A 25,232-nucleotide genomic window follows, 5' to 3' on the forward strand; every position below is an offset into this window, starting at 1 on the left:
CACTTTGACTTCAGCACGAGAGTACTTCCTTCCAAAAAAACGCCAGAATATTCTAGTTGCATCCATAGGTGGGGTGAGCTGGAGAGGCGGCATCCTCAGCCCTGCTTGGAGAATCCTGGCAGACAGAGACACGATTATTCAGCTCAGGTTGGGGGTGGCCATAGGAGGGGCGTCCCAGAGTGGCTGGGGACGGGTGTGTCCCGAGGGCAGCGTTTAGAAGCTTCGGGAGCATGCTGGCCGATCCTGAGGAGGCTCTGGGGTCCAGTGGAGGGAGGGTGGGAAGGGAACCCAGCGCCCTGTGCACCCAGCGCTCGCCGGCAGGGGGCGTGCGCGGCGAGCTGCCACCTGGCGACACACCTGCGGCCAGGGCCGTCCTCGGGAATGGCGGGAATGGCGGGTTCCCAGCTACTGCCCCTGGCGCTGGCCCTTCTGCTGCTAGTGAGACCCGGCGACTCTCTGTTCTCAGGTAAGCTGGTGGAGGGAAACGGCGTGGCTCCGGGCACAGCGGGGCTGGGGACACAGGACCCAGACCCTACTCGCCCCATCCCTCCCAGACACCTTAGGGCCACCTGAGCTGGCACAGAGACCAGTGACCTCCCTGACACTTCAGGGGCTCCAAGCACAGCCCAGTCCCATCCAGAAGGTGGTGGGGACTCCTCCCCCGGTCGTGGGAAGGGGCAGGGACCCGAGTCACGTCCACCACCCTGGCTTCCATTAGAAGTTGGTGGCTTGTGAGACAGCTGAGTTTACTGTAGGTGACGACTTCATTCCAGAAGTCCCACGTTTATCCCTGGAAGCCCAGCTGGCTCCAGTCTGTGGACAATTTTGTTGTTGTTGTTTTTTGAGCCAGGGTTTTTCTGTGTAGTTTTGGAACTGGCTCTATAGACCAGACTGGTCTGGAACTCGCAGAGATCCTCCTGCCTCTGCCTCCCGAGTGCTGGGATTAAAGGTGTGCACCACCGGGCCCTGGACAGTCTTATTAGGGCAGATTGACAGGGCTTGGCAGCTGCCAGCCTCCATCATGGAGACCAAGGGAAAGTCCAGTGGTAGGCACATTGCCAAAACCACCTCTCTTTCCCTTTCTGTTCAACTCTCCAGGAAATCCTGAGGGCCTACTCAGTGCTAGGTACTTAGTAGGGTTGGTGTTTGCCACCTCCTGTTTCACCTTAGAGCCTTAACTTACTCCAAAGTTCTGGCTTGGCTTGGGGTCCCCTACGGCACCTGAGTCAGGTTCACATCCCCAGGACTTTCTCAGAGTGTGGACACGACATTCCTAGATGCTCTGCTGAAGGTCCTGGGTGGCTGAGGGACGGGAGGGGTCAGCTCAGCACACCCTCCCTGCACCCAGAAGGTGTTTCCTCATATCTGCCGTGTGGGGTGAGGCTAGGAGGAAGCAGAGCGATCACTCCTGGGCAGAGAGGACGTGGGTGGGGCAAGGGGCTGGTGAGTGACCCTGTGCCCGCACACCTGGCTGGAGACACCTGGATCTGGGGAGGAAGTCGTAGTAATAGACCAGGAACTATGTGTGTGCACAGCCTCCGAACTCCTCTAGGGATGGGACATGAACCAGGGAGCCTGGAGGGACGGTGTGTGTGACTCACAGACTGAATCCTGGACTGCAGAGGCTGGGGCGTGCCTCCGTGGCAGAGTGTGGCCAGCAGTGGGGGCAGAGTTCAAATCCTAATGTAGATCATGGCTCCGCAGTTCTCAGGGTTCTAGAAACCTCCAGATGGGGTGGTACTGCTCCTGAGGAACAGAGCTGAGTAATGCAGCAGCTTCCCGAGACTCAGTTTCCCTCCTCTGTAAAGGGGGGGTCACAGAGAGTCAGTGCCTGAGCCATAACAGGTGGCGCTCAGCCCCAGGATGAGTGTCAGGCAGGGCTGCGTTAGGTGTCCAGAGCGCAGTTCAGAACGCTCTTGTTCAGACACAGGTAAGAAAGCAAGGCCTTGATATGCCGGGCAGGGGCGAGATCCAGCTCTGAGCAGCTTCATAAACACACATCCCTATCTTCTTTTCCAGGTGTTGCTAAAACAGAATTCAGGGAAAGTATAGCAGTACTGGCTATCAACCAAGAGTACTCAAATTCAGACACAATCCTTTCCCCCACCTCCCTAAGTACAGTCACAACCCCTTCCCCCACCTCCCCAAGTTCAGACATAACCTCTTCCCCCACCTCCCTAAGTACAGTCACAACTCCTTCCCCCACCTCCCCAAGTTCAGACACAACCCCTTCCCCCACCTCCTCTACAGTAACCCCTACTCCCACCTCCCCAAGTTCAGAAGCGACCCCCACTTTAGACTCCAGCTCCACAGGAACAAACCCAGGCTCAGCCTCTCCAGAGCCAGAAACAGCCTCGCTCCCCAGCCCTGGACCCCCAGACCCCGAGTTGACCACCATGTCCCAGTCCACGAACGTGGTTCCGCAAGAGTCACCCACTGTGTCCAGCCCTGACCAAGGTGAGTGTAAGCACTGGAGGGGTTGGGGGGGAATGTTGGCAGGAACCTGGCTGCAGTTCTGGAACCAGTCAGCAGGGGGCGAAACAGACCTGGGAGTGTGTGGGCCAGCTTCAATCCACAAGCCGGTTACCCTACTGTTAATGCCCTTACTAACTTGCTAGTGTGTGCTGACTTCTAAGGACACAGCTATGTTGTATTATCTTTTTTTCCCCACACACACAGGATTTCTCTGTGTAATTTTGGAGGCTGTAGACCAGGCTGTCCTCAAACTCACAGCGACCCACCTGCCTCTGCCTCCCAAGTGCTGGGATTAAAGGTGTGCACCACCACCGCCCGGTGATCTAGTTGTAGCTGTGTGTGGTGGCCCAGTGCTGTTTCCCTAACACCAGGAGGAGGCAGCCAGAAGGTTACCTCAAGTTTGAGACCAACCGGGTCACATGTTGGGTCCCCAGCTTAAAAAAAGAAATGCAGGGGCTGGAGAGATGGCTCAGAGGTTAAGAGCACTGACTGCTCTTCCAGAGGTCCTGAGTTCAATTCCTAGCACCCACATAGCAGCTCACAACTGTCTGTAACTCCATTTCCAAGGGACCTGACACCCACGACAAGACACCAGTGCACACAAAATAAAAATGAATTAAGAACAAACGAGCCGGGCGTTGGTGGCGCACGCCTTTAATTCCAGCACTCGGGAGGCAGAGGCAGGCGGATCTCGGTGAATTCCAGACCAGCCTGGACTACCAAGTGAGTTTCCAGGACAGCCTCCAAAGCCACAGAGAAACCCTGTCTTGAAAAACCAAAAAAAAAAAAAAAAAAAAAAAAAAAAGAGAACAAACGAAGTCCACATGAAAGTATATACTTGTTTATAAAATAACAACAGAGAAGCCGGGCATTGGTGGCGCACGCCTTTAATCCCAGCACTTGGGAGGCAGAGGCAGGCGGATCTCTGTGAGTTCGAGACCAGCCTGGTCTACAAGAGCTAGTTCCAGGACAGCCTCCAAAGCCACAGAGAAACCCTGTCTCGAAAAACCAAAAAAAAAAAAAAAAAAAATAACAACAGAGGCCCTGGAGTGTGGCTCAGGAGTGGAGCCCTGCCTGGAATCCCCCAGTGAGGGCTAGCCTGGGCTGAGCCCCTTCCTCTCCCCAGATGCAGGCAGCCTGTGGATCCCCACATCACACAGGAACCCGGGCGTGGTGATCGCTGTGTGTCTGCTCCTGTCCGCCGTGCTCATCGGCTCCCTGCTCACTGCTGTGAGACGCTGTGGTCGAGGAGGGCCGGCTTTTCATAATCTGGATACGGTGTCCATGGTGAGCTGGGCCAGTGCGGGGCAGCGGCCTTCGTATCAGACTCCGCTAAAGCCCTGTGCCGTTCAATGCTGACCCGTGCGTGCTTCTCTTCCAGGCCAGCGTGACCCAGCAGCTGCCGTTTGCTGACCACCTCCAGTCCTGACTCCCAGAGGCCTAGACCTGGGGTGGGCTTGGGGCTAACATCCAGGAAAAACAGTTGCTGAAAAAGTCCTCACGGTATTGACCTGGAGATGAATTTGTGGCAGGAGGCTGGCTGGAGCCCAGGGGTTCGGACCACTCATCTGGAACTCAACTCAAAAATCAAGTCAATCCAGGATGATGACGCACACCTGTCATTCCAGCACTTGGGATATAGACAGGAGGGTCAGGTGTTCAAGTCCACCCTGGGCTACATAGGGGGTTTGAGGCCAGCCTGGACTACATGAGACTGTCTTTGAAAAAGAAAAGAAGGGAGGGGCTGGAGAGACGGCTCAGCAGTTGAGAGTACTGGCTGCTCTTCCAGAAGAGCTGGGGTCAAGTCCCGGCACCCACGTGACCCCGGTTCCCGGGATCTGACACTCCTTTTGGTCTCTGCAGTCGCCAGGCTTGCGGGTGACAGGTACACAGACACACATTCAGGAAAAACACATAAAAAATAACATTAAGTAAGCACTAAATAAATAGTCCTGAGTGTTCTTAGAGGCTTCCTGAGATGTGCACTCATATGACCAGCAGTAATTAAGCACCCATGTACCTTATGCCCGAGTCACACTAGTGACCCTGTGTCTGCTCTCGTGGGGACGACAGCTGGAGAGTGGGGCCACAGGGCAGAAGGGAGGGTGCCCTCCTCGCCCCAAGCACCTGTGTGACCCAGTGTCCTGGCCGGACAGAGGCTACTCTCTAAGGAGGTAGATGACCTAACCCTAATGGGAAGCCACAACCTCGAATCAATGTAAAAAGCCCAGGCAGTACGAGCAGAGGCCCTGTGGTAGGAGAGGCACGGGCTTGTTTGTCATGGACGAGCAGAGGCCTAAGTGGACGTGAAGGGAAGAAAGGAGCTTCCAACTGTGGAAGGAGGAGGAGTTTCCTAGGACTGGAGGTGGCGTTGGCCTGCCCACGCACGCACAGGTCGGCAGAAGCTCTCTCTGCACATCCTTTCCTCCTCTGCTGAGGGCTCAGGCCTGTGGCTGGGGACACTCCAGACAGTCAGCTTTTCCAAGGTTCCACTGGAGTCCTGAGCAGAGGGTGCCGCAGGCTCTGTTTCACTGCGGGTGGGGGGTGTCTCCCTGGCTACAGTGAGGCTCTTTGTCAGCACACGGAAGAACCCCCCCCCCGTCATGCTTTGGTGACTGCTGGAGTTGATGGAGTAGGTGGTCTGAGGGGGGTAGGGTGGAATATCAACTTGCCTCAGAGACACAGACCAGAGTGGCCTCGAGTTCCCCTATGCCCGAGCCACAGCCCCTCTTAGGCCACAGCTCCCCCTGGGTTCCCCACCTCCGACTGCAGCTCTGGCTGGGCCAAGGTTAACCAGAGAAGGTCATTAACCGCCTGGGGCAGCACAGCGTAGAAGAATAGCTTTCCTAAAGGCTGGGGTGCCTTGATTGGTACCCAAAACACTGAGGTAAAGACGCTAATTCCCACGAGAGCAGCTTGCAGTGAGAACCAGGTCTGTGTCACTGCGACCGGCCTCTGCATCCGGGGACTGGGGTCTGGAACCCCCAAGGACCAGAGTCCTGCCCACCTGGCTGGAGCTGCTGAGGAGGGTGGGTGTCTGCAGCAATCTCTCCAGGCTCCCGGGTGGGGCGGGGCTGACTGCCAGCCACTCAGGGTCTCTCTGTCGCCCCCTCATCTAGAGAAACCTGCATCCTGAGGCGGGGTGGCACCGCACTGGCCTTCCTGCTAAGTGAGGTGAGAACATTGGTCTGGGCTCTGTGGGGGCGCCGGGGCCTGAAGCCCCTGCTCTGAAAGGCCCAGAGTTGCCCCATATGAGTTCACTTGGGTATAGAGAGGCTACCTGGCCTGAGTGCAAGATATTCCTCATTCATTAATTTTTTAAAAATTTCCTGTATATACGGTTCTGCCTAATGTAAGTCTGTCCCACATGGGTGCAGTGCCTCCTGAGACCAAGAGAGGGCGATAGTTAAATTATCTATTTATTTTTGAGGCAGGCTCTTCTTATAGCCCTGGCTGGCCTTGAACTTGCTGTGTAGATCAGGCTAGCCTCAAATTCACCAACCTCCACCTGCCTCTGTCTCCCTGGGGGAATACAGTCTTATGCCACCATGCCCAGCCTCTTTAAAAAATGACATGTAGCTGAGTGTTGGTGGCACACGCCTTTAATCCCAGCACTAGGGAGGCAGAGGCAGATTTCTGAGGTTGAGGCCAGCCTGGTCTACAGGGTAAGTTCCAGAACAGTCTCCAAAGCCAAGCCACAGAGAAACCCTGTCTCAGAAAACAAAAACAAAAAAAGGAAGAAAGAAGAAAAAAAAAAAAAAGGACTAGCACACCACACCAGGATCTGATGAAAGTCAGGCTTTTCCCTCCTACCCAGGCTGTTCCCACCTGAGCCTGTCCTCACCCCAGGCTGTTCCCACCTGAGCCTGTCCTCACCCCAGGCTGATCCCACCTGAGCCTGTCCTCACCCCAGGCTGATCCCACCTGAGCCTGTCCTCACCCCAGGCTGTTCCCACCTGAGCCTGTCCTCACCCCAAGCTGTTCCCACCTGAGCCTGTCCTCACCCCAGGCTGATCCCACCTGAGCCTGTCCTCACCCCAGGCTGATCCCCATCCAGGCCAGAGCAGACTCTGCGTGGGGCCTTGCACCCTCTCCAGCTGCTGGGCTAGACCTGGTCAAAACTTGCTGCCTGGTTTCCCCTGTGCTGCAGACCCCACCTCTGGCCTGGCCTCTCCAACGGGCAGAACTGCAGATGGAACTTGACCTCACACGTTTCCTGAAGCCCTGTCACCCAAGGTCTGCTCCATGCTACCCAACTCAGGTCTCCAAAAACTGTTGGCGAATGAGTTCTCACTCATCATAAGTCCTGATCACACTTGACTCTGCTCTCCCTCTCACCACCGTCTCCTTCTTCAAACCACATTCTACAGGTCTGCAGGGGGAGCTCTGGAGAGCACACCCCGGCCCTGGGCTCCATTATCAGCAAAACAGAAAGTCTAAGGAACCCAGAGAGTGTGGGAACACCAGACCTTGAGCAGAGACCCACTTCCCCTTCTGCCTGGGAGTAGGCAGCTGTAAGACAATGTTTAGTAAAAACATGTTTACAATAAGTTCCTGGAAAAGGCCTGCCCACAGAAACCGCCCTGACCTCGACCTTGTCCAAAGACTAACCGCACCTTCAAAACCCACACACATCCACCTCTGGGGTCAGAGCAGAACCAGCCAGGGTAGAGGAGAGAGCAGAAGCTTCTCTGGTGGGAGCCTTTCTTAGGAAGTTTTCTTGAGCCTTTTTGGGGCCTGCTTAAAGTTTTCTTTACATCATTGAACAAGTCTCTGTGTTGTCAATCCCCGACACCCTCCGCACATTCTCGGACACAGGCCGCGCAGCAGACGTGACAAGAGAGTTCGAGGTCACACCCTCCAAGGAACATCTTAGGGGGTGTTTTGCGTCTAGTGTCTATAAGGCTCTGTACAACACACACACACACACACACGCACACACAAATCCCCGAATAAAATATTCCCTGAATTAAATACAGAACCTGAGCCCTGCCCCAAGACCCTGCCTGAGCCCCACACCCAACTTTTCTATGAGCCCCGCCCAGCCCCGTCCCTGAGCCCCACTCCAACTTTTCCCTGCCCCACCCTCGCTCTCAGCTGAGAATGGGGAGGACTTTCTATACTGGTGAGTATTATAGTGAGTCCTACAAAGTTCAGACCGGGACAGAAGGCAGAGAGAGGATCAGTTCCGCCGGGTATCCTGCGCCCCGCCCACGTGCAGGCTCAGCCTTCCCCACCCGTGGACCCACTCTGGTCCTGAGGCTGTGAGTTTCCCCACTTACTCTTCCTTCTGATGCCCGAGACAGGCCTTTGCGAAGCTCAGGAAAGAGAGGCAAAGTTTGGGCCATCCTCTGGTCCTCATTGCTCACATCCTTCCCAAAAGGCTCATTTTGTGCGGCCCGCTGAGGTCAGCACTGGACAGCTCCTGGCCATCCCCAATTCCACCCCAGAGGCTGTTTTTTGTTTTTGTTTTTGATTTTTTCAAGTCAGGGTTTCTCTGTGGCTTTGGAGGCTGTCCTGGAACTCACTCTGTAGACCAGGCTGGTCTCAAACTCACAGAGATCCGCCTGCCTCTGCCTCCCCAGTGCTGGGATTAAAGGCGAGTGCCACCATCACTCTGCCAAAGATTTTTTTTTTAAGAATAGGGTTGAAGAGATAGCTCAGCAAGTGCCTGCCTGCCTGAGTTCAGTCCTGGGGTCCTCAGGCTGGAAGGACAGAACCAACCCTTGGTAGTTTCCCTCTCACCTGGATGTGTACGCCATGGCGTGTGTGTGCTCCTCACAGATAAATCGATAAAAAATTAACTGCAATAAAACCATAACACACACACGCGCGCACGCACGCACGCACGCACGCACGCATGCACACACGTCGCCTGAGGCCCACGGGGCCGAGCACCAGGGAAGCTGGGCAGAGGCACGGTCCTCAGTGCTGGTCCTGGTCTGGATGCTCAGGGTCCCCGGGAGACAGCCCCGCACAAGAGGCTTGCTAAGCACCTCTTGCTGTCTTTCCAGCGAGTCCGGGGACCGGTGGATTCTGGAGCAGGCCCTGCCGACCCCCTAGGTGGGGGCGTGACCAGAGACGTTTCTCAGGGGCTCTACTGCTGCCTCCATTGTCCTGCCGCCTCGGGTCCGCAGGGGAGGCAGAGTCTGGTGCCCACTTGGTTTTCACCATTGAAAAGGGACAGAGAGAAGCCCGGGCCCAGCAGGTGAGGAGCCAGGTGAGCCACAGGAGGCAGAGTGCCAGCCCCCAAGTTAGTTTGGGACAGCAGGGGTTTCTTACTGTGCTCCAGGGACACCCTGGGCTGCGGAAAAGGCAGCCACGCTCGGGTGACAGCAGAAGTTAGTCAAGGCATGCCAGATAAACGGGCCTGCAGGCGGTACAGAACATTCTAGAGCAGTTTGGGAGGCAGGGGATGGATGTCACAAGACCTCTAGGGGTACAGTTGGTGGGACATTTTAGGGCGACAGTTTGACCATACGGGCATTTTAAAAGATCTCCAGGCCAGATGGGCACGGTTGCTCAGGTCTGTACTCTGGAGAGACTGAAGCTGGAAAACGGTGAGTTGCTATCAAGCTTGGCAGCAAACACGTCTCTGGGCTGGCAAGGTGGCTCAGTGGGTAAAGGTGTATGCTACCAAGCCTGACTACCTGAGTTCAATCCCCGGGCCCACATAGTGGAAGCAGAGAACCAATCCTCACAAATTGTCCTTTGACCTATTCATGTAGATCCAACCCTCACACCTGTGGCATGCACGTCTGCTGCTTGCCCCATTCACACACTAAATAAATAAATAAATAAATGCCATTTAAAAATTTAAACCCTGTCTTAATGCTGTGACGAAACACCATGGCCAGCGCTGTTCATCGTGGAAGGCGTCAGGCAGGAGCTCACACAGGGCAGGTGCCTCCAGGCAGGAGCCGATGCAGAGGCCATGAGGGCGCTGCTTACTGGCTTGCTTCCTGTGGCTTACTCAACTGCTTTCTTATAGAACCCAGGACCACCAGCCCAGGGGTGGGCCCTCCCCCATCAGTCACTAATTAAGAAAGTGTCCCAGCCGGGCGGTGGTGGCGCACACCTTTAATCCCAGCACTCGGGAGGCAGAGGCTGTGAGTTTGAGGCTGGGCTGGACCGACAGCCTTGAAAACAATACAGAGAAACCCTGTCTCGAAAAACCAAAAAAATAAAAAATAAAAAAAAAGAAAGTGTCCCACAGGCTTGCCTACAGTCTGATCTTTTTTTTTTTTTTTTCCGAGACAGGGTTTCTCTGTGTAGCTTTGTAGACCAGGCTGGCCTTGAACTCACAGAGATCTGCTGCCTCTGCCTCTGCTGGGATCAAAGGTGTGCACCACCACCACCCATCTCTGCAGCCCAATCTTAAAGAGCTTTTTCTCAACTGAGGCTCCCTCCTCTCAGATGACTCCAGCTTGTGTCAAGTTGACACAAACCACCCAGGGCAGAGTGGTGAAGGCCTTGAGTTCAGGTGGTGAAGGTTTGTATAGCGCGTATGAAGCTGGCGCCGTATAAACCAGGGGTGCTGAAGGCAGAGGGGCAAGAGCTCAGGCTCAGCTGGGCAGGACTGACCGTCAGGATGGGGTGCAGACAGACTGGGGGCAGCTGGGCAGGACTGACAGTCAGGCTGGGGGCAGACAGAGGGGCAGCTGGGCAGGACTGACCGTCAGGCTGGGGTGCAGACAGACTGGGGTCAGCTGGGCAGGACTGACCATCAGGCTGGGGTGCAGACAGAAGGGCAGCTGGGCAGGACTGACCGTCAGGCTGGGGTGCAGACTGGGGTCACCTGGGCAGGACTGACCGTCAGGCTGGGGGCAGACAGAGGGGCAGCTGGGCAGGACTGACCGTCAGGCTGGGGTGCAGACAGACTGGGGGCAGCTGGGCAGGACTAACCGTCAGGCTGGGGTGCAGACTGGGGGCAGCTGGGCAGGACTGACCGTCAGGCTGGGGGCAGACAGAGGCTCAGCTGGGCAGGACTGACCGTCAGGCTGGGGTGCAGACAGACTGGGGTCAGCTGGGCAGGACTGACCGTCAGGCTGGGTGCAGACAGACTGGGGTCAGCTGGGCAGGACTGACCGTCAGGCTGAGGTGCAGACTGGGGGCAGCTGGGCAGGACTGACCGTCAGGCTGGGGTGCAGACTGGGGGCAGCTGGACAGGACTGACCGTCAGGCTGGGGTGCAGACAGAGGGTCAGCTGGGCAGGACTGACCGTCAGGCTGGGGTGCAGACAGAGGGTCAGCTGGGCAGGACTGACCGTCAGGCTGGGGTGCAGACAGAGGGTCAGCTGGGCAGGACTGACCGTCAGGCTGGGGTGCAGACAGAGGGTCAGCTGGGCAGGACTGACCGTCAGGCTGGGGTGCAGACTGGGAGAGTCGGGTAGTGGTGCACAGCTTTAATCCCATCGCCTCAAGAGCAGAGGCAGGAGGATGTCTGAGTTCCAGACCAGCCTGAGTTACAAGGTGAGATCCTTAGTCACAGTTCCATTGCTGAGAAGACACACCATGACCAAAGTAACTTATAAAAGACCACATTTCATCTGTGGCTCACAGTCCTGGGTAATCTGTGACCACCTAGCTGGGGAGCATGGCGGCCAGGCCTGGCGCTGGAGCAGAAGCTGAGAGCTCACACCTGACCCTCAGGCAGGGGACAGACAGATGGAGAGAGACTGGGGGGCTGGGCTTTTTGTTTCTTTTGTTCTGTTTTCCTAGACAGGATTTCTCTGTGTAACAGCTCTGGCTGCCCTCAGACTCACAGAGATCCGCCGGCCTCTGCCTCTAGTGCTGGGATTAAAGGCACGCGCTGCTGTGCCAGGCTGGCCTGGGCTTTTGAAACCTCAAAGCCCATCTCAGTGGCTCCCCTCCTCCAAGGCCACACCCCCTAATCCTTCCCAAGCAGTTCCATCAGCTGGGGACCAAGCGCTGAAGCTTACAGCATACGAGCCTGTGAGGGCAGTTCTCACTCAGACCCTACACACCCTGTCAGAGAGGGGGGAGCAGAGAGGGGAGAAAGGAGAGAGAGCACAAGACAGAGAGAGGAAGGGGGAGAGAGGGGAGAGCGAGACAGAGAGAGGAAGGGGGAGAGAGAGAGCGAGAGATTTTCTTTCTTTCACCATGTGGGTCTCAGGGACCAAGCTCAGGCCCTCAGGCTTGGTGGCAAGTGCCTGCATAGACCAAGCCTCCGGCTCCTCCCCCCATGTCTTCAGTCTGGCGACAGGGACAGTGCTGGCTTCCTTGTCGCATACTCTCATAACAGCTCCTGCACCGTTCTTGCCAGTTCCTTCCCAGCACAGCGCCCCAGGCCTGAAGCAAGGCAGTGTCGCCGTCTCCTCCCGCTCCACGCCCGGCCGGCCCGTGCTGTCTACACTTCTGCTAATTAAGACGGAAAATGTCCTCGCAGCTCTCCGCCACTCTCGGGAAGCTCCCCCGAGACTAGGAGGGGTGGTGATTGGGATCCTGAGTTTTCTAGAACTGGGAGGGGTGAGACAAGCTGGAGGTTTGAGGCCGGAATCTTGGTTGCAAGGTGGAGCCCTGGGGTGCCTTGGGGGCCATGTCCTGCCAGGGTGTGAGGCTATAAAACCCGGGGGTGTCTGCTGTGTGCCGCTGGCTGCTGCGAGCTCACAGCAAAGTGGGTCTTCGGTCTAGCTCTTTAACTCGGTGGGGTGGGGTGGGGTCTCAGCACAGCACGGATGCTCCTGAGAAGTGGCTGGCTTCCCTCTGTCCCCTGCCCTTAGCTCTTGGGATCTCTGGCCTGCGACTGTGCACGTCTGGGCGGGGCTACTCCCAATCGCCGTGCTTCTGAGCCCCCTCTTCTGCTAGCTGAGGCCCGACCTTCGAGCCTGCCTCTCTGGGTGCGCTGAAAAGCCTGCCGTGCGTCCCGGGGACCGGTCCCTGAGTCTAGGCTCCAGTGCCGGGAGCGTCGGGGACCGGTGGGCGCAGCCTCACGTCGGAGTCCTGCGAACTTCCCCTCCTGGCTCCGTGGGGTGGGTCCCGGCTCTGTGCACGGCCTCCCCGGGGCCTCCCAGTCTCTCTTTCCTTTCATTGGCTTCGGGGGGCCGCGCATGGAGACCTCGGGTGTCAGCCGGGCCCCGAACCACCTGTGGGGACAGCCACGGCGCCCCATCCGCATCCAGCGGCGCTTCCACTCGGACCCGGAGCCCAGCGAGCGGCCCGCGCTCGTCAAGTCCCGGCGCTCATGGCCCAGCTCCTTCTACCGCCGGTAGGTGGTGGGGCGGGGCCTGTCTGAAAGGCGGGGCATGGGGCGGGGCCAGTTGAGGGGATGACAGCTATTGAGGGGGCGCGACCTTGAGCGAGTGGGCGAGACTTACACGGTTTGCTTGAGGGAGAGCAGCCTAGTTGCGTAAGAAAGTGGGCGGGGCCTGGGGAGATAGGTGGGGCCTGTCTGAAGTGGGCGTGGTCTGTAGTGGGAGGGGCAGTGTCAGAGTTGGGAGAGACACGTTGGGCTGGGAGAGGGAAGGCAGGGTCAGTGGGGGCCCTGGAAGAGACCGGGCGAGGCATAAGGGCACGGTCTGCAGGCGGCTGAGGGCGACGAGCGCATGGAGCGGGGCGCGTCGGCTGGGGCAGAAGCATCCCGATCTCTCCGGGGCAGGGCGGGGAGGAGCCTGGGGTTTGCGGGAGCGGTCAGTGGGCTGGGGTCTGAGATGAGTAGTCCACGCGGCTGTTTAAGTGTCCCGGCTCCTGCGTAGATGGGGTGTGGGCGTGGCCTGGAGGTGACGGAGCATGTTGTGGAGGGCTGTGGGGCAGGGTCTACGGTGAGCGGATGCGGGGCGGGGCGCGGCTCCTAGGGACCACTTGGGGAGCCTTTGGTATGAGAAGGGCACCTTGCAGGAAAACCTGTCTAGGAGAAGTGGCCTTGGAAGTGGTGGTGGTGCATGGTTTACTCTGGGTCTGGGTGACTCAGGGTGCCCAGTACCGTGGGCTCCTGGTGTGTCTGTGGCACCTCCGGGTAACAGTGCCCCACCGCCTGCTGCAAGTCTGTGGGTCTCCACTCCGAGTGTGTCACTCCAAGTTGTGTACCTGGCTGAGTTTCCTTTTGGGTGGCCATGGGTGTGTGGGCAGCTGGGTGGGGCTGTCCTTGCCAGTCCTCTGCTGGGCTTCAGAGGGGAGGGCTGCTCTGGGATGTTTGAAGGTGGCCTGGAGGCCTTGCAAAGCCTTCCCAGCATCTGGGTGGCCTTAGGTTGCTAAGGAAGGACAGGACCCCAGCTATAGAGCTGGGAAGCAATTCACCGGTGGCCTGCACTTGCCCCACCCAGTCTTGAGGGCCAGAGCACAGTCAGTTCCTGCATTTAAGGATTTGGGGGTGCGGGGGGTGTGGTGGTGCACGCCTTTAGTCCCAGCACTCGGGAGGCAGAAGCAGGCGGGTCTCTGTGAGTTCGAGGCCAGCCTGGTCTACAGAGTGAGTTCCAGGACAGTCAAGGCTACACAGAGAAAGCATTTTGAAAAACAAGACAAACAAAAACTTAAAAAGGAAGGAGCAGGAACTGAGCCTCTGGCTGCATTGGGAGATCGCTCACCTGCGGAGCTCGCAGCCCTGGGTTCCACGCACCTTCCTCCTGGCACTGGGACTGGAGGCAAGAGCATCACCACAGCCATTCGCAGCTGCATAGCCAGCTGAGGCCAGCCTGGGCTACGTGGAACCCTGTCTAAGAAGGAAAAAGCAAGCAGTAGGGCTTATAAACTGCTTTTAGGTCAAGGCATGCGGGGTAAGAAACGGGAGACCCCACTGCAGTGACAGCGCACAAGTATGCTTGTGCACGCGTGTGCGCACGTGAGTGTGTGTCTGTGTGTGTGCGAGTGTGTGTCTGTGTGTGAGTGTGTGTCTGTGTGTGCGTGAGTGTGTGTGCCTGTGTGTGTGCTTATCTCCAGCTGTGGCTATGTCCCCAGGACCGGGCACAGCCACCCAGAAGTCATCAAGTCCTTGGCGGGTCTGGGAAAGCAGCCCTTGAACAGAACAAGCTCTCAGGTTGAAGTCCAGCCTGGGAACCTAGACCGCATTCCTCTCCTGTGACACAGCTGTGTTCATGGGGCACCACGCACCTCAGCCTGGACCCGGCCTCTAGCACCGGGCGTGCCTGCCCCGGTGACCAGCAGGGCCTGCTGCACCCCTTCCAGTGACTCACCGAAGATTTCCCATTTTCAGCGGCGCTTCCTCTGGTGTGCGCGCACCACATAGCCATGGGCAGGGGAGGGGAGGGGCTCACCCCATGGAGGTCAAGGCCAAGGCTGGGAGCCAGAGGCTCTGTTCCGTTTGAGCCCCTCACACCACAGGAAGGTCAGGACACCTTGTTCGGAAAGCATTTATAAAGCGCCTGCTGTTTACCAAGAATGGCTTGAGAAACTACAAAGAGCGCCCTGCTCACAGGTTGCTCGGTGGGAGTCCTAGGGTGTGGGTCAGTGGTGTGAGCATGGGGTGCTCAGCAGAGGCGTGGACAGGCGACCGAGGTGTGCTCAACGTGGGGCGCACACGCTGCAGAGCCTCAGATGGAAGGGTGTGGCTGCACCAGATGGAGACGCAGGACACGGCAGAGTCGGGCTGAGGCTGGCGGAGAGCCACAGGGAGGAGGAGGGCGCCTCTGCTCTGCTCCCGATGATTCTGGGCCTCCTGGTAACGGAGGAGAAAAGTGCTCGTCTTGGGGGGGCCGGCATCCTCACAGAAATGAAGGCAGTGGAGGGTCGGCACCAGAGACTCTGGGCGCTCCCTGAAGTCACACAGCAATGCAGGTTCAGAACAGGACGAGGGCCCCTCACCGAACAGGACTGCAGCTCTTGAAGCTCACGGGGACAGACTTGGAATGTCCAGCCCAGGCTGTGTGGCTTCTTTGTGGTCATTCCTCTGTATTAAAAGCTACTAGTAAGACGTGACTGTTGGAGCCATTAATAAAATACAAATTTGACTCTGAATAAAGCAGTCATCCCACAGCCATTAATAAAGCGAAACGCTAGGCCGGCTGGGGGGACTGCAGAGGGAGGACAATTAGTCAGTGAATTAGATGCAAGAGGCTCGGACACCAGTTCGCTGACATGGGATCCTGCCAACTCACCCTGTCATTCATAGCTAGCTGTGTGACCTCAGGCAAGGGGCTCAACCTCTCTGTCCCGGCCCCACACAGACCTCACCCGTCTTCACTTTCTGTTTTCCAGGATTTGGGGGTGGAACTGAAGTGATCTCCCCCTTAGGCCTGGAGTGAGGTCAGGGCTCCCTGGGGAATGGCTGTAATCAACTGGCGCCCGCAGCCACAGACGGTGTTTTCATCACTAAGTCCGTTCCCAGCAGGAGTCAGGTTGGGGTCGCAGGGCTGGAAGGGTTTCCTGTGTCTGAGCCTCCCCACGCAGGGGCGCATGACCCCCGAGCACCTCAGATCTCCAGGGTGACTGGAAACCTGGGCACCATCTTCCTGGGGACACGGAGGGCAAGGGCCGGGCTGCAGGGTGTGTGCGTCCTCCGTTGGGCATTCTGCGACATGCATGAGCCTCAGTTTCCCCTTGTCGAGTGCGACTAGATCCTGAGACTCCTGGAGACTTCACAGACCCTGGCCTTGAGGTCCTCCTGCGGGCGGGGGAGGGAGCGGGGGCGGGGCCTCGGGGGCGGGGCCTGAAGGTCGCGGCGCGGGGGCGGTGCAGGGCGCGCGGGGCGGGGCCTCAGGGGCGGGGCGGAGCCGCGGGGGCGGGGGCGGTGCAGGGCGCGCGAGGGCGGAGCCGCAGGGGCGGTGCGGGGGCGAGGCCGCAGGGGCGGGGGCGGAGCCGCAGGGGCGGGGCGGGGCCACAGGGGCGGGGGCGCGGACGCCGGGAGCAGCCCCTGGCGGGCGGGCGCCACCGACGGCACCCCGCACCCAGGCGGCTTGGTGACCCGCGAGCAGTCGCCGCCAGGGTGCGAAGGGGGGCGCCCCGCCTGGTACCGAAGAGTGAGCCTGAGGACCGGCGGCGGGTCTGGGATCCCGCGGCGGCTCGGTGCCTCAGTTTACCCGTCCGGCCACGCGCCGTTCCCACAGCCAGAACCCGCACCTCTCCCCGCTGTTCGCACATGGAACCGCCGCCTGACCCCGCCAACCCCGGCTAAGTTTAGAGCAGAAAAACCAGCTTCCCGGCCCCAAGGAGTCGCCAGCCTTCAACCCCCACGCCCGAGGCCTGGATTCGAACCCAGCACCCTGTGGTTGCCCCTGCTTCAGCTTTTCCAGTCGTCCCAAGGGGACGGGGCCGGGGGCCGCCACCCGCGGGCACTGGGACGGCGAGTTTGAGGTACTCGAGGGGACCCCAGGGCGCCCCTGAGCCGAGGCACGGCGAAGACGGCGAAGCCCCGCCCGCGGTGACGTCACCGCTCCTGTCCTGCCCCCCCCACGAGGGAACCTGACGGAAAAGGACGAACGCAGCCGCGCTCACCCGAGGATGCACGAACCGTCCGAAGCCGTCCAGGCGTCGTCGGAAACAGTCGAATGCAGCCGAGCTCATCTGGGTCATCTGGCCAGGACCCGGACGGGACCTTTCGGTCCCCGCGGACGATCCCGTGGCCGCACGTCGGGCCCGCCGGCCGCGGACCTGTGACTCGCGGGCCCCAGCCCCGCCCGGGTCAACCCCTCGGTCTTCGGAAACGTTTGTCTGTTTCACGCGTGTGCGTGCCCGGGTGGGAAGCGAGTGACCGTGGAGTCGCGGTCGTGGGCCGCCTTGTGGGAAGCGGACCCCGTCCTGTGCAGAGCAACCGAGTTCTTTTTTTTTTTTTTTTTTTTTTGGTTTTTCAAGACAGAGTTTCTCTGTGGCTTTGGAGGCTGTCCTGGAACTAGCTCTTGTAGACCAGGCTGGCCTCGAACTCACAGAGATCCGCCTGCCTCTGCCTCTGCTGGGATTAAAGGCGTGCGCCACCAACGCCCGGCTGCAACCGAGTTCTTAATGGCCAAGCCGGCCCTCCCTCCCGCACCCCGAGGGAGCCCCCCCCCCTTCGGGGGCGGGGGCGGAGCCGGGGCTGGCGGGCTCGGGGGCGGAGCCGGGGCTGCGGGCGGGGCTACGGGCGGGGCTGGGGCCTGGGGGCGGGTCTGGGAGCGGAGGGGTGGCTGGGGGCGGTGCCGGGGCTGGGGGCGCGGTGGGGCGGGTCTGGCTCGGGGGCTGTGGTCTGGGGGCGGGGCCGGGGCTGGGGGCGGGGCTGGAGGGGCCCGGGGGCGGGGCGGGGGCGGGGCTAATTTCCCAGGCTGCGGTTTAGCGGTCTCTGCCCGCTGTGTACACTGTCAGGGAGAACCCCAGGTGGACGCGCGGCTCGGAGGTGGGAGGGTGCGGCCGGCGAGCCGACGTCCCCTGCCCCCTGACGCCTCCGTTGTGTTCCCGCCCCCAGCTTTGACCTGGAAAACGGGTTTGCGGACGGCAGGGGCCCTCTGGACCCTCAGTGTGGCCGGGTCCTCCAGCCCCCGGGGCAGCACGGCCTGCGGCGTGAGTCCTTCCTGTACCGCTCCGACAGCGACCATGAGCCTTCCCCCAGGGCCGTGTCCCGGAACCCCTCCGTGGCCAGAGACCTGTGAGGCCCCTTCCTCCTCGTAGCACGTTCTTCCAGGGAGCCCTTTAAGAGAGGTTTTGATGTGGGAGCAGGCGTTCCCGGAGCGCCACGGTTTGTGTCTAACATGCAGCAAACACCAACCGTCTGTTGGGGACACAGTGACACATTAATCCGTGAACCCTAATGCCAGTCGGCAACGGACAAATACTTCTTTTGAGCTCCCTGGTAGCTGTGATGAAAGTTCTGTCCTGACTCTTAAGACTCCTTACTGTCCTTAGGACTCAGTTTCCCCGTTTCAGATGTGGATAAGGGGGGGAGGGGTTGGAGAGGCTGTGGTTTTCTCGGGGGTTTCCAGAGACAGAAGGCCCGAGGCAGGCATCCTGAGGGAAGGGCTCTCTGAAGCCAGCAGTGCCTCAGTGGTGGCCTCCCCGCAGGCATGGAGAAGACATGATTGTCACGCCCTTTGCCCAGGTGGGTGTCCCCCAGCCCTTCTGCGCGCCAACACGCGGGCGGGGCGAGCTGGGCCTCCTCTGCCGGCTGAGCACCGCCCTCGCCACAGGTCCTGGCCACTCTCAGGACCGTTCGCAGCAACGTGGCCGCCCTTGCCCTCGTCCCGGGCAGGTACTGAGCGGAAGGGCCTGGAGGCGTGGGGAGCTTGGGGGGAGGTGCGGGGTGGGGCCGTGGGGGACTGGGGGGCTGACGGCTTGGAAGGGCCTGGCGAGGTTAGCCTCTCTGGTCCCTGCCCGCAGGCAGCTCCTGGAGAGCCCGCCCTGTGGCAGCCCGCCCGCCGGCCCCACGGGTAAGCACCCTCTCCCACCCTGACAACCAGAGAGCACAGAGGGCCCGTCGGGGCCACGCGGCCACGCGCAGGAGGCCGGGAACTGTGGCCCTGGGCCCCGGGGGGTTGAGGTGCGGAGATGGGAACCGCACAGGCTCCCCACTGGGGGTCCCGCCCTCACCCGCCTGGCCTGCAGAGGACGCCGGGCGACAGCTGGCACGGGAGAAGCTGGAGGAGCTGGACTGGTGCCTGCAGTAGCTGGAGACGCTGCAGACGCGCCGCTCTGTGGGCGAGATGGCGTCCAACAAGGCGAGGACTCGGCACAGTGCCCCTGCTCATCCTCCTCCCTGCCCGCCCTCCTCCCTGCCCGCCCTCCTCCCTGCCCACGCTCCTCCCTGCCCCACAGTTCAAGCGTATGCTCAGCCGTGAGTTGACCCATCTGTCGGAAACCGGCCGCTCAGGGAACCAGGTGTCGGAGTACATCTCGAAGACCTTCCTGTGTGAGCCGCCTGGGCAACCTCCATTATGTGGAGGAGAGGAGGTCTTACCCAGCAGCACTGGAGGAAAGTGATCAACAGGGAGCCTTTGGGGAGAGGACCTGGCAGGTAGCATTTTGAGGCATGGGTAGGAGTTCGGGGACCATGTGAGTTCAGCCACACAGCAAAGCTTACAGATGAGCAGCTGACGAAGGGGCCCAGCGACAGGGGATAACAGGAGGGAGGGAATTGGTGGGCCTGGGGTGCAGCCAGAACCACCACCCGAGCGGGAGGCTCTCCAGTGGTGGGCCGGAGTGTGAGCCACCGCCCCCTGCGGACCGGCCGGGGGAGGAGGAGCTTCCCAGACTGCCCACTAGACGCAAGGCTGGTGACCCAGATCAGTGCGCTGCGCGGTCCTGGCCCCAGCAGCCTCCCCACAGCTGTGGTCCCCCGCTTCGGGGTCCAGACAGACCAGGAGGGGCAGCTGGCTAAGGTGGGTCTCCCCGGAGCTATGGGCCTCAGTTTCCCTCTCTGGGCACAGGGCAGCCAGCGGCAGCGGAGCCACTGATGCTGCCTGGTCACTCGTAGGAACTTGAAGACACCAACAAATGGGGACTTGATGTGTTCAAAGTAGCCGAGCTGAGCGGAAACCAGCCTCTCACGGTCGTCATGTTCCGCGTCCTCCAGGTCCGTCACCCTCCCTCCCCCACCCTGGGGTGCTCAGTTCCTCCCTGAAACGCAAGTGCGGCCATTTAAACTGGGTGTGGAAGCACGAATAGGAATTTGGGTTTAATAGCTATTTTAGACACGGCCCAGGGCTGTCCTGGCCTTGAAAAGACCTGGATTGGGACAGCAGCCCCTGAGCATGTAGTGGGGATCTTTAGAAGGAATTCAGGGTGGCAGTGGCATCCTGGAGGAAGGGGCATTGGACGATGGATAGGAGGGGTGAGGGGGCTGAATGAAGCCCAAAGCCAAAGCCTGGGCGGGGGTCTGTGTCGCTGCAGGAGCGGGACCTGCTCAAGACATTCCGGATTCCGGCAGACACGCTGCTGACGTACCTGATGACGCTGGAGGGTCACTACCACGCCGACGTGGCATACCACAACAGTGTGCATGCTGCGGACGTGGTGCAGTCCGCCCACGTGCTGCTGGGCACCCCTGCCCTGGAGGTACCCAGCCCAGCCGGGGACAATGGGTGGCACGGGTGAGGGTGACCACGCCAGCCCTGACGCCCCGCACCTGCCCAGGCCGTGTTCACAGACCTGGAAGTCTTGGCGACTGTCTTTGCATGTGCTATCCACGACGTGGACCACCCGGGGGTCTCCAACCAGTTTCTCATCAACACCAGTGAATGAAGTGACCGGAGACAGCTGCCCAAAGTCTAGCGCGCAGGCTCGGAGGCGTGTCCCGGGCTTCTGCATGAAGGGGCATTGGATTTTGGGCTTCACAGTATACTTAGGATTTGGCTGGTGACATCCCCTCCCCAGCTGTCTTTGGGTGGAGTGAGGTCTCGAGGCCCCGGCTGTTCCCACAGACTCAGAGCTGGCCCTGATGTACAATGACTTGTCGGTGTTGGAGAACCATCACCTCGCGGTGGGCTTCAAGCTCCTGCAGGCAGAAAACTGCGACGTCTTCCGGAACCTCAGCACCAAGCAGCGACTGAGTCTGCGCAGGATGGTTATAGACATGATGCTGTCACGGCGTGGGGCGGGACCTCTTTCACACAGTGTGGCCTCGGGCTTGGTGTTTCCCATGGACCCACTTGATTATCCTGCTCAGTGGGTTGTTGGGGTTCCGGCTCTCAGATTTCACCTGTAAATCCAACAGACTTTATTAGGTGCCTGCTGTTTACCTGGGCCCTTTAGGTTGTCTTCTGTTATTGTTTGTGTTTTTGGAATTCATAATCTCCCTGCCTCTACTTCTGTACCACAGGCAGGAGGCTTCAGCTAACAGCTGTGTCTGTGGGTCCTGATAGCTCTGGGCAAGTGTCCCTGGGGGGGTGACCTTCCCCCCACCCCGTGTGTCCCCGGGCAGGGTGACTCCCCCATGTGTCCGCGGCACACCTGGTGTCCCTGCAGATGTAGATTGGATCCCACCTCAGCTCTAAGCACAGCTCCCTGTGCTCAGCTGTGCTCCTGGCAGCCCCTGGGCCTTTCATACCTCAGCCTTTCCGTCCTCCCTCTCACAGCTGGGGACACTGAGGCCCGGAAGCACAGCATCCACGACTTCATGTCTCCCCAGGTGCTGGCCACAGACATGTGCAAACACATGAGTCTCCTGGCCGATCTCAAGACCATGGTAGAGACAAAGAAGGTGACCAGCCTCGGGGTCCTTCTCCTAGACAACTACTCCGACCGCATCCAGGTGCGTACGTGGGCCCAGAGCTCCATATCCACTTTAGTCTTCCGAGATAGTCTGTGACTCTGCAGCCCAGCCTGCCTGGGAACTCGTCATCCTCCTGCATCAGCCTCCAGAGTGCTGAGATTAAAGGCGTGCACCCCCATGCCTGGCTCAGCGCCCTCATTTTCCAGTTGACCGTATTTGTGGAGTGATGACTGTTTCTGCCCCTTGAACTATCTGGTGGGATGCCTTTGCCTTAGCCAGTCCCCCTAGGCCTCAGTTTCCCCACCTGAAAGATGGGGTGTGGTGAGGTGGGGGTGTGGCTGGCCCTCCTGAGCCCCTCCCCCACAGGTCCTCCAGAGTCTGGTGCACTGTGCGGACCTCAGCAACCCCACCAAGCCGCTTCTGCTCTACCGCCAGTGGACCGACCCCATCATGGCCGAGTTCTTCCAGCAGGGCGACAGGGAACGAGAGAGTTGGGCCTGGACATCAGCCCTATGTGTGACAGGCACACTGCCTCGGTGGAGAAATCCCAGGTGCGTGGGGGGTGTCCAGCTGGAGGGTGGGAGATGGGGAGCCCTGGGTGGCCGTGACCCCATGAGTGTCCTTACTGGGATGGGGCCTGTGCTGCAAAACGGTGGATTCTTTCGTCTTTGTTTTTCGAGACAGGGTTTCCTTGCGCAGCCCTGGCTGTCCTGAAACTCGCTCTGTAGACCAGGCTGGCCTTGAACTCAGAGATCCACCTGCCTCTGCCTCCCAAGTGCTGGCATTAAAGGCGAGTGCACCACCCCCTGCCAGGGCAGATTATTGGTTTGTGGTTTTGATGACAGTCTCCCTTTGTCACAAACCTGGCATAGAACTCACTGGCTTGAGGCCAGCCTGCCTCAGCCTCCCGCCTGTTGAGTCTTGATGAGTTCTTTCAAGAGGATTTTGAAGGATGAATAGCGCGGAGTGGGCATTCCAGGCAGAGGACACCTTGCAGCTGACTGTGAGGCTGGGTCACTGTGCACTGGGACTTACGAGGCTCCCCCTCCTCTGATCACCCGAAGGTGGGATTCATTGACTACATTGCCCACCCACTGTGGGAAACTTGGGCTGATCTGGTGCACCCTGATGCTCAGGAGCTGTTGGACACCTTGGAAGACAACAGAGAATGGTATCAGAGACGGATACCCTGCAGCCCCGCCCACGCCATGGGCCCTGACCGGTTCCAGTTTGAGCTAACCCTGGAGGAGGCAGAGGAGGAGGATGCTGAAAGCTCAACGCTGGACATCCTGTCCTCAGAGTCGCCTGGCACTTAGCTCCTGTCCTCCAGGACTGGCCCAGAGCGCAGGCTCTGCCCATCCAACAACAAGACTTTGGGCCAGCCTGTGATGGACCATGAAGGCAGGGTGGGGTCCTTTGGGCACCTGTAGGCTCTGGTGACTCCTGAGGTGACTCCTGGTGGTCCGCTCGCTCTGACCACGGGCGGGCTGGGCTGGAGCGGTGCTGCCGTCTGTCTCCGCTTCAGTCTGCACTCACTAGGGCGTGTGCTCGCTGCTCTTTCATTTGTCTGTTTGGCTTCTTTTTGATGCTGAAGATGGAATTCCCGCATGCTCTGTGAGCAGAGTGCCCAGCCCAACTGTCTTCGTCAGAACTAGGGAGGATGCCTTTTGTAAATAGACCACTCCCCAGTGAAGTCTAGGGTCTCCTGACACCAGAGGCTGTGCAAGACCTGGAGATTCGGAGTACCAGACAGTTCTGCAGTGAAAGCCTTCATGGATAAGACCAACTTTCAAGCCAGTGTGTAGGGCCTCAGCATACTCGGCTGTGGCTCCGAGCATACGAGCTGCTCCACAAAAGGCTGGGGGCATGGCTTAGGGGTGGAGCTCCTGCCTAGAATCCCCCAGTGAGGGCCTGGGGGCATGGCTCTAAATTAGTAGAGCTATAGCTGCAAAATTAGAACAGATCTAGCTAGGTCCGTTTACTTTTAGGGAAACTGAGGCACAGCCATCCTCATGCCTACTCAAAGCTTCCATGCAGAAAGTGGGCCCTGGTTTATGGCGACCTTTGGGTACCTTATGGCTGGTTCCCTGTTTATTGTTATTTTCTGGCTTTTTGAGACAAGGTTCTGAAGTTCACCTCACTGTGGCAGAGAAAGGCCCTGAAGTGTTTTTCTTGCCTCCCTTCCCAAACGCTCGACTCTTGACAAGCATTCATCACAGCGCTGCCCCCCCCCCAGGCCTGTAACTCAGCACCTGACCAGGCCCTCCAAGGAGCCAAAGAACCAGGGTGGTAGGCAATTTCCTCTGTAAATATTATGGTTCCAACTATTCATCCTGGGGAGACATAAGAAGCCATCCGGAATCACGGAATGTTCCCTTCTTCCTTCCAAATGCTTTAGAGATGACCCTTAGAGATTTCCTGTTAAACAAAGTAATATGTGCTCATTGCCGGAAAATCTGGAAGTCATACAAATGTGTAAAGAAAATAAACTATTGGGCCAGCAAGGCAGGGAGCTTGCCTCCAAGCCGGGCGACCTACGTTCAGTCCCGTGTGGTGCCAGGAGAGGACCAACTCCCTCGAGCTGTCCTCGGACCCTCCCCCCACCTCCCACACGAATAAATGATTATTAAAAGACGTGACAAGCTGAGCAGTAGCACCCTGGAGGCAGAGGCTGGCAGATCTCTGAGTTCAAGACCAGCCTGGTCTATAGATCGAATTCCAGGACAGCTAAGGCTACACAGAGAAACCCTGCCTTCAAAAACAAAAAAGATGTGACAAATACTCATGTTTCCCTCTGCCTGTCCTTTCATTTTCCTAGGTTTTACACACACACACACACGCACGCACGCACGCACGCACGCACGCACGCACGCACGCACACAGAGTCTCTGAGACAGTATCTGTGTAGCCCTGGCTGTCCTGGAGCTTACTATATAGACCTGCCTGCCTGTGCTTCCCAAGTGCTGCTGGGATTAAGTTTCTGCCAGCATGATGGCTGTTTTGAATATATTTATATTATGAGACAAAGTCTGGCTTTGTGGTCCAGGATGGTGATGAACTCACTACGATCTTCCTCAGCCTACCATGTGCTCAGATGGTAAAGTGTGTCACCTTGCCACCAACTGAGCTACAAGCCCTCTGCTCACTGAGCCTCAGCCCCTATTTTTATTTTGAAATAAAAAGGCGGCGGAGGCGGCTCACAGCTCCTTCCAGACTTTATCCCTCGGGAGTAAATCCAAGCAGGCTAGGGGCGGCACAAGGTCCTCCTGCACCCTCAGTCCTGGTCCCCACCCTAGCCTTCGCGTGGGCGGGGCGCTGGCGACGTCACATATTGATGGTCATTTTGTGTCTGTTGCTCTGCGTCCCCCTGCTCCCTGGTGCGCATGGGGCGCAGATAAATAAGGTTCTCCCGTGGCCCTGGAGCGAGCGGAGCGTCTCAGGTTCCTCGCGGGGGTTGCTGAGCATCCTGGCGACGAGTTATTCTGGTCCTTCGGCGCCTCCGCAGCTGGCCAGCTGGTGGTGCATCTATAAACGGGTCCAGGTCGCGTCCCCAGTTCTGCTTCCTGCGGAATAGAGGCGATGAGGATCCTACCGGGCCAAACGGGGAGGGACAACAGGACACCCAGGACAGGGCCGCTGCTCCCCTACCTTGGCCCAAAGATTTGCAGGAATGC

At 59.0% G+C, this 25,232-nt stretch overlaps 2 protein-coding genes across 2 annotated transcripts; both read left to right on the forward strand.

The window, feature by feature from the left end:
- Positions 1–340: 340 nt before the first annotated feature.
- LOC110339312 (proline-rich receptor-like protein kinase PERK1) lies at positions 341–4,440 on the forward strand. The gene is made up of 4 exons (XM_040742092.1): positions 341–466; positions 2,020–2,457; positions 3,602–3,762; positions 3,857–4,440. The coding sequence occupies exons 1-4, from the start codon at positions 382–384 to the stop codon at positions 3,902–3,904; spliced, it is 732 nt and encodes a 243-aa protein (XP_040598026.1). The 5' UTR covers positions 341–381; the 3' UTR covers positions 3,905–4,440.
- Positions 4,441–11,711: 7,271 nt separating this feature from the next.
- Positions 11,712–24,062, forward strand: Pde4c (phosphodiesterase 4C). The gene is given in 18 exon segments (XM_040742274.1): positions 11,712–12,702; positions 16,183–16,728; positions 16,843–17,090; positions 17,793–18,000; positions 18,414–18,450; positions 18,539–18,600; positions 18,729–18,778; positions 18,780–19,066; positions 19,164–19,324; positions 19,477–19,726; positions 19,822–19,920; positions 20,238–20,402; positions 20,481–20,580; positions 20,768–20,921; positions 21,474–21,597; positions 21,925–22,050; positions 22,053–22,109; positions 22,623–24,062. Coding segments are annotated over 18 exon segments (3,084 nt in total). The 5' UTR covers positions 11,712–12,544; the 3' UTR covers positions 22,875–24,062.
- The last annotated feature ends 1,170 nt before the right edge of the window (positions 24,063–25,232 follow it).

This window comes from Mesocricetus auratus, unplaced genomic scaffold (assembly GCF_017639785.1).
Source record: "Mesocricetus auratus isolate SY011 unplaced genomic scaffold, BCM_Maur_2.0 Super-Scaffold_6731, whole genome shotgun sequence".
NCBI classification, from domain to species: domain Eukaryota; kingdom Metazoa; phylum Chordata; class Mammalia; order Rodentia; family Cricetidae; genus Mesocricetus; species Mesocricetus auratus.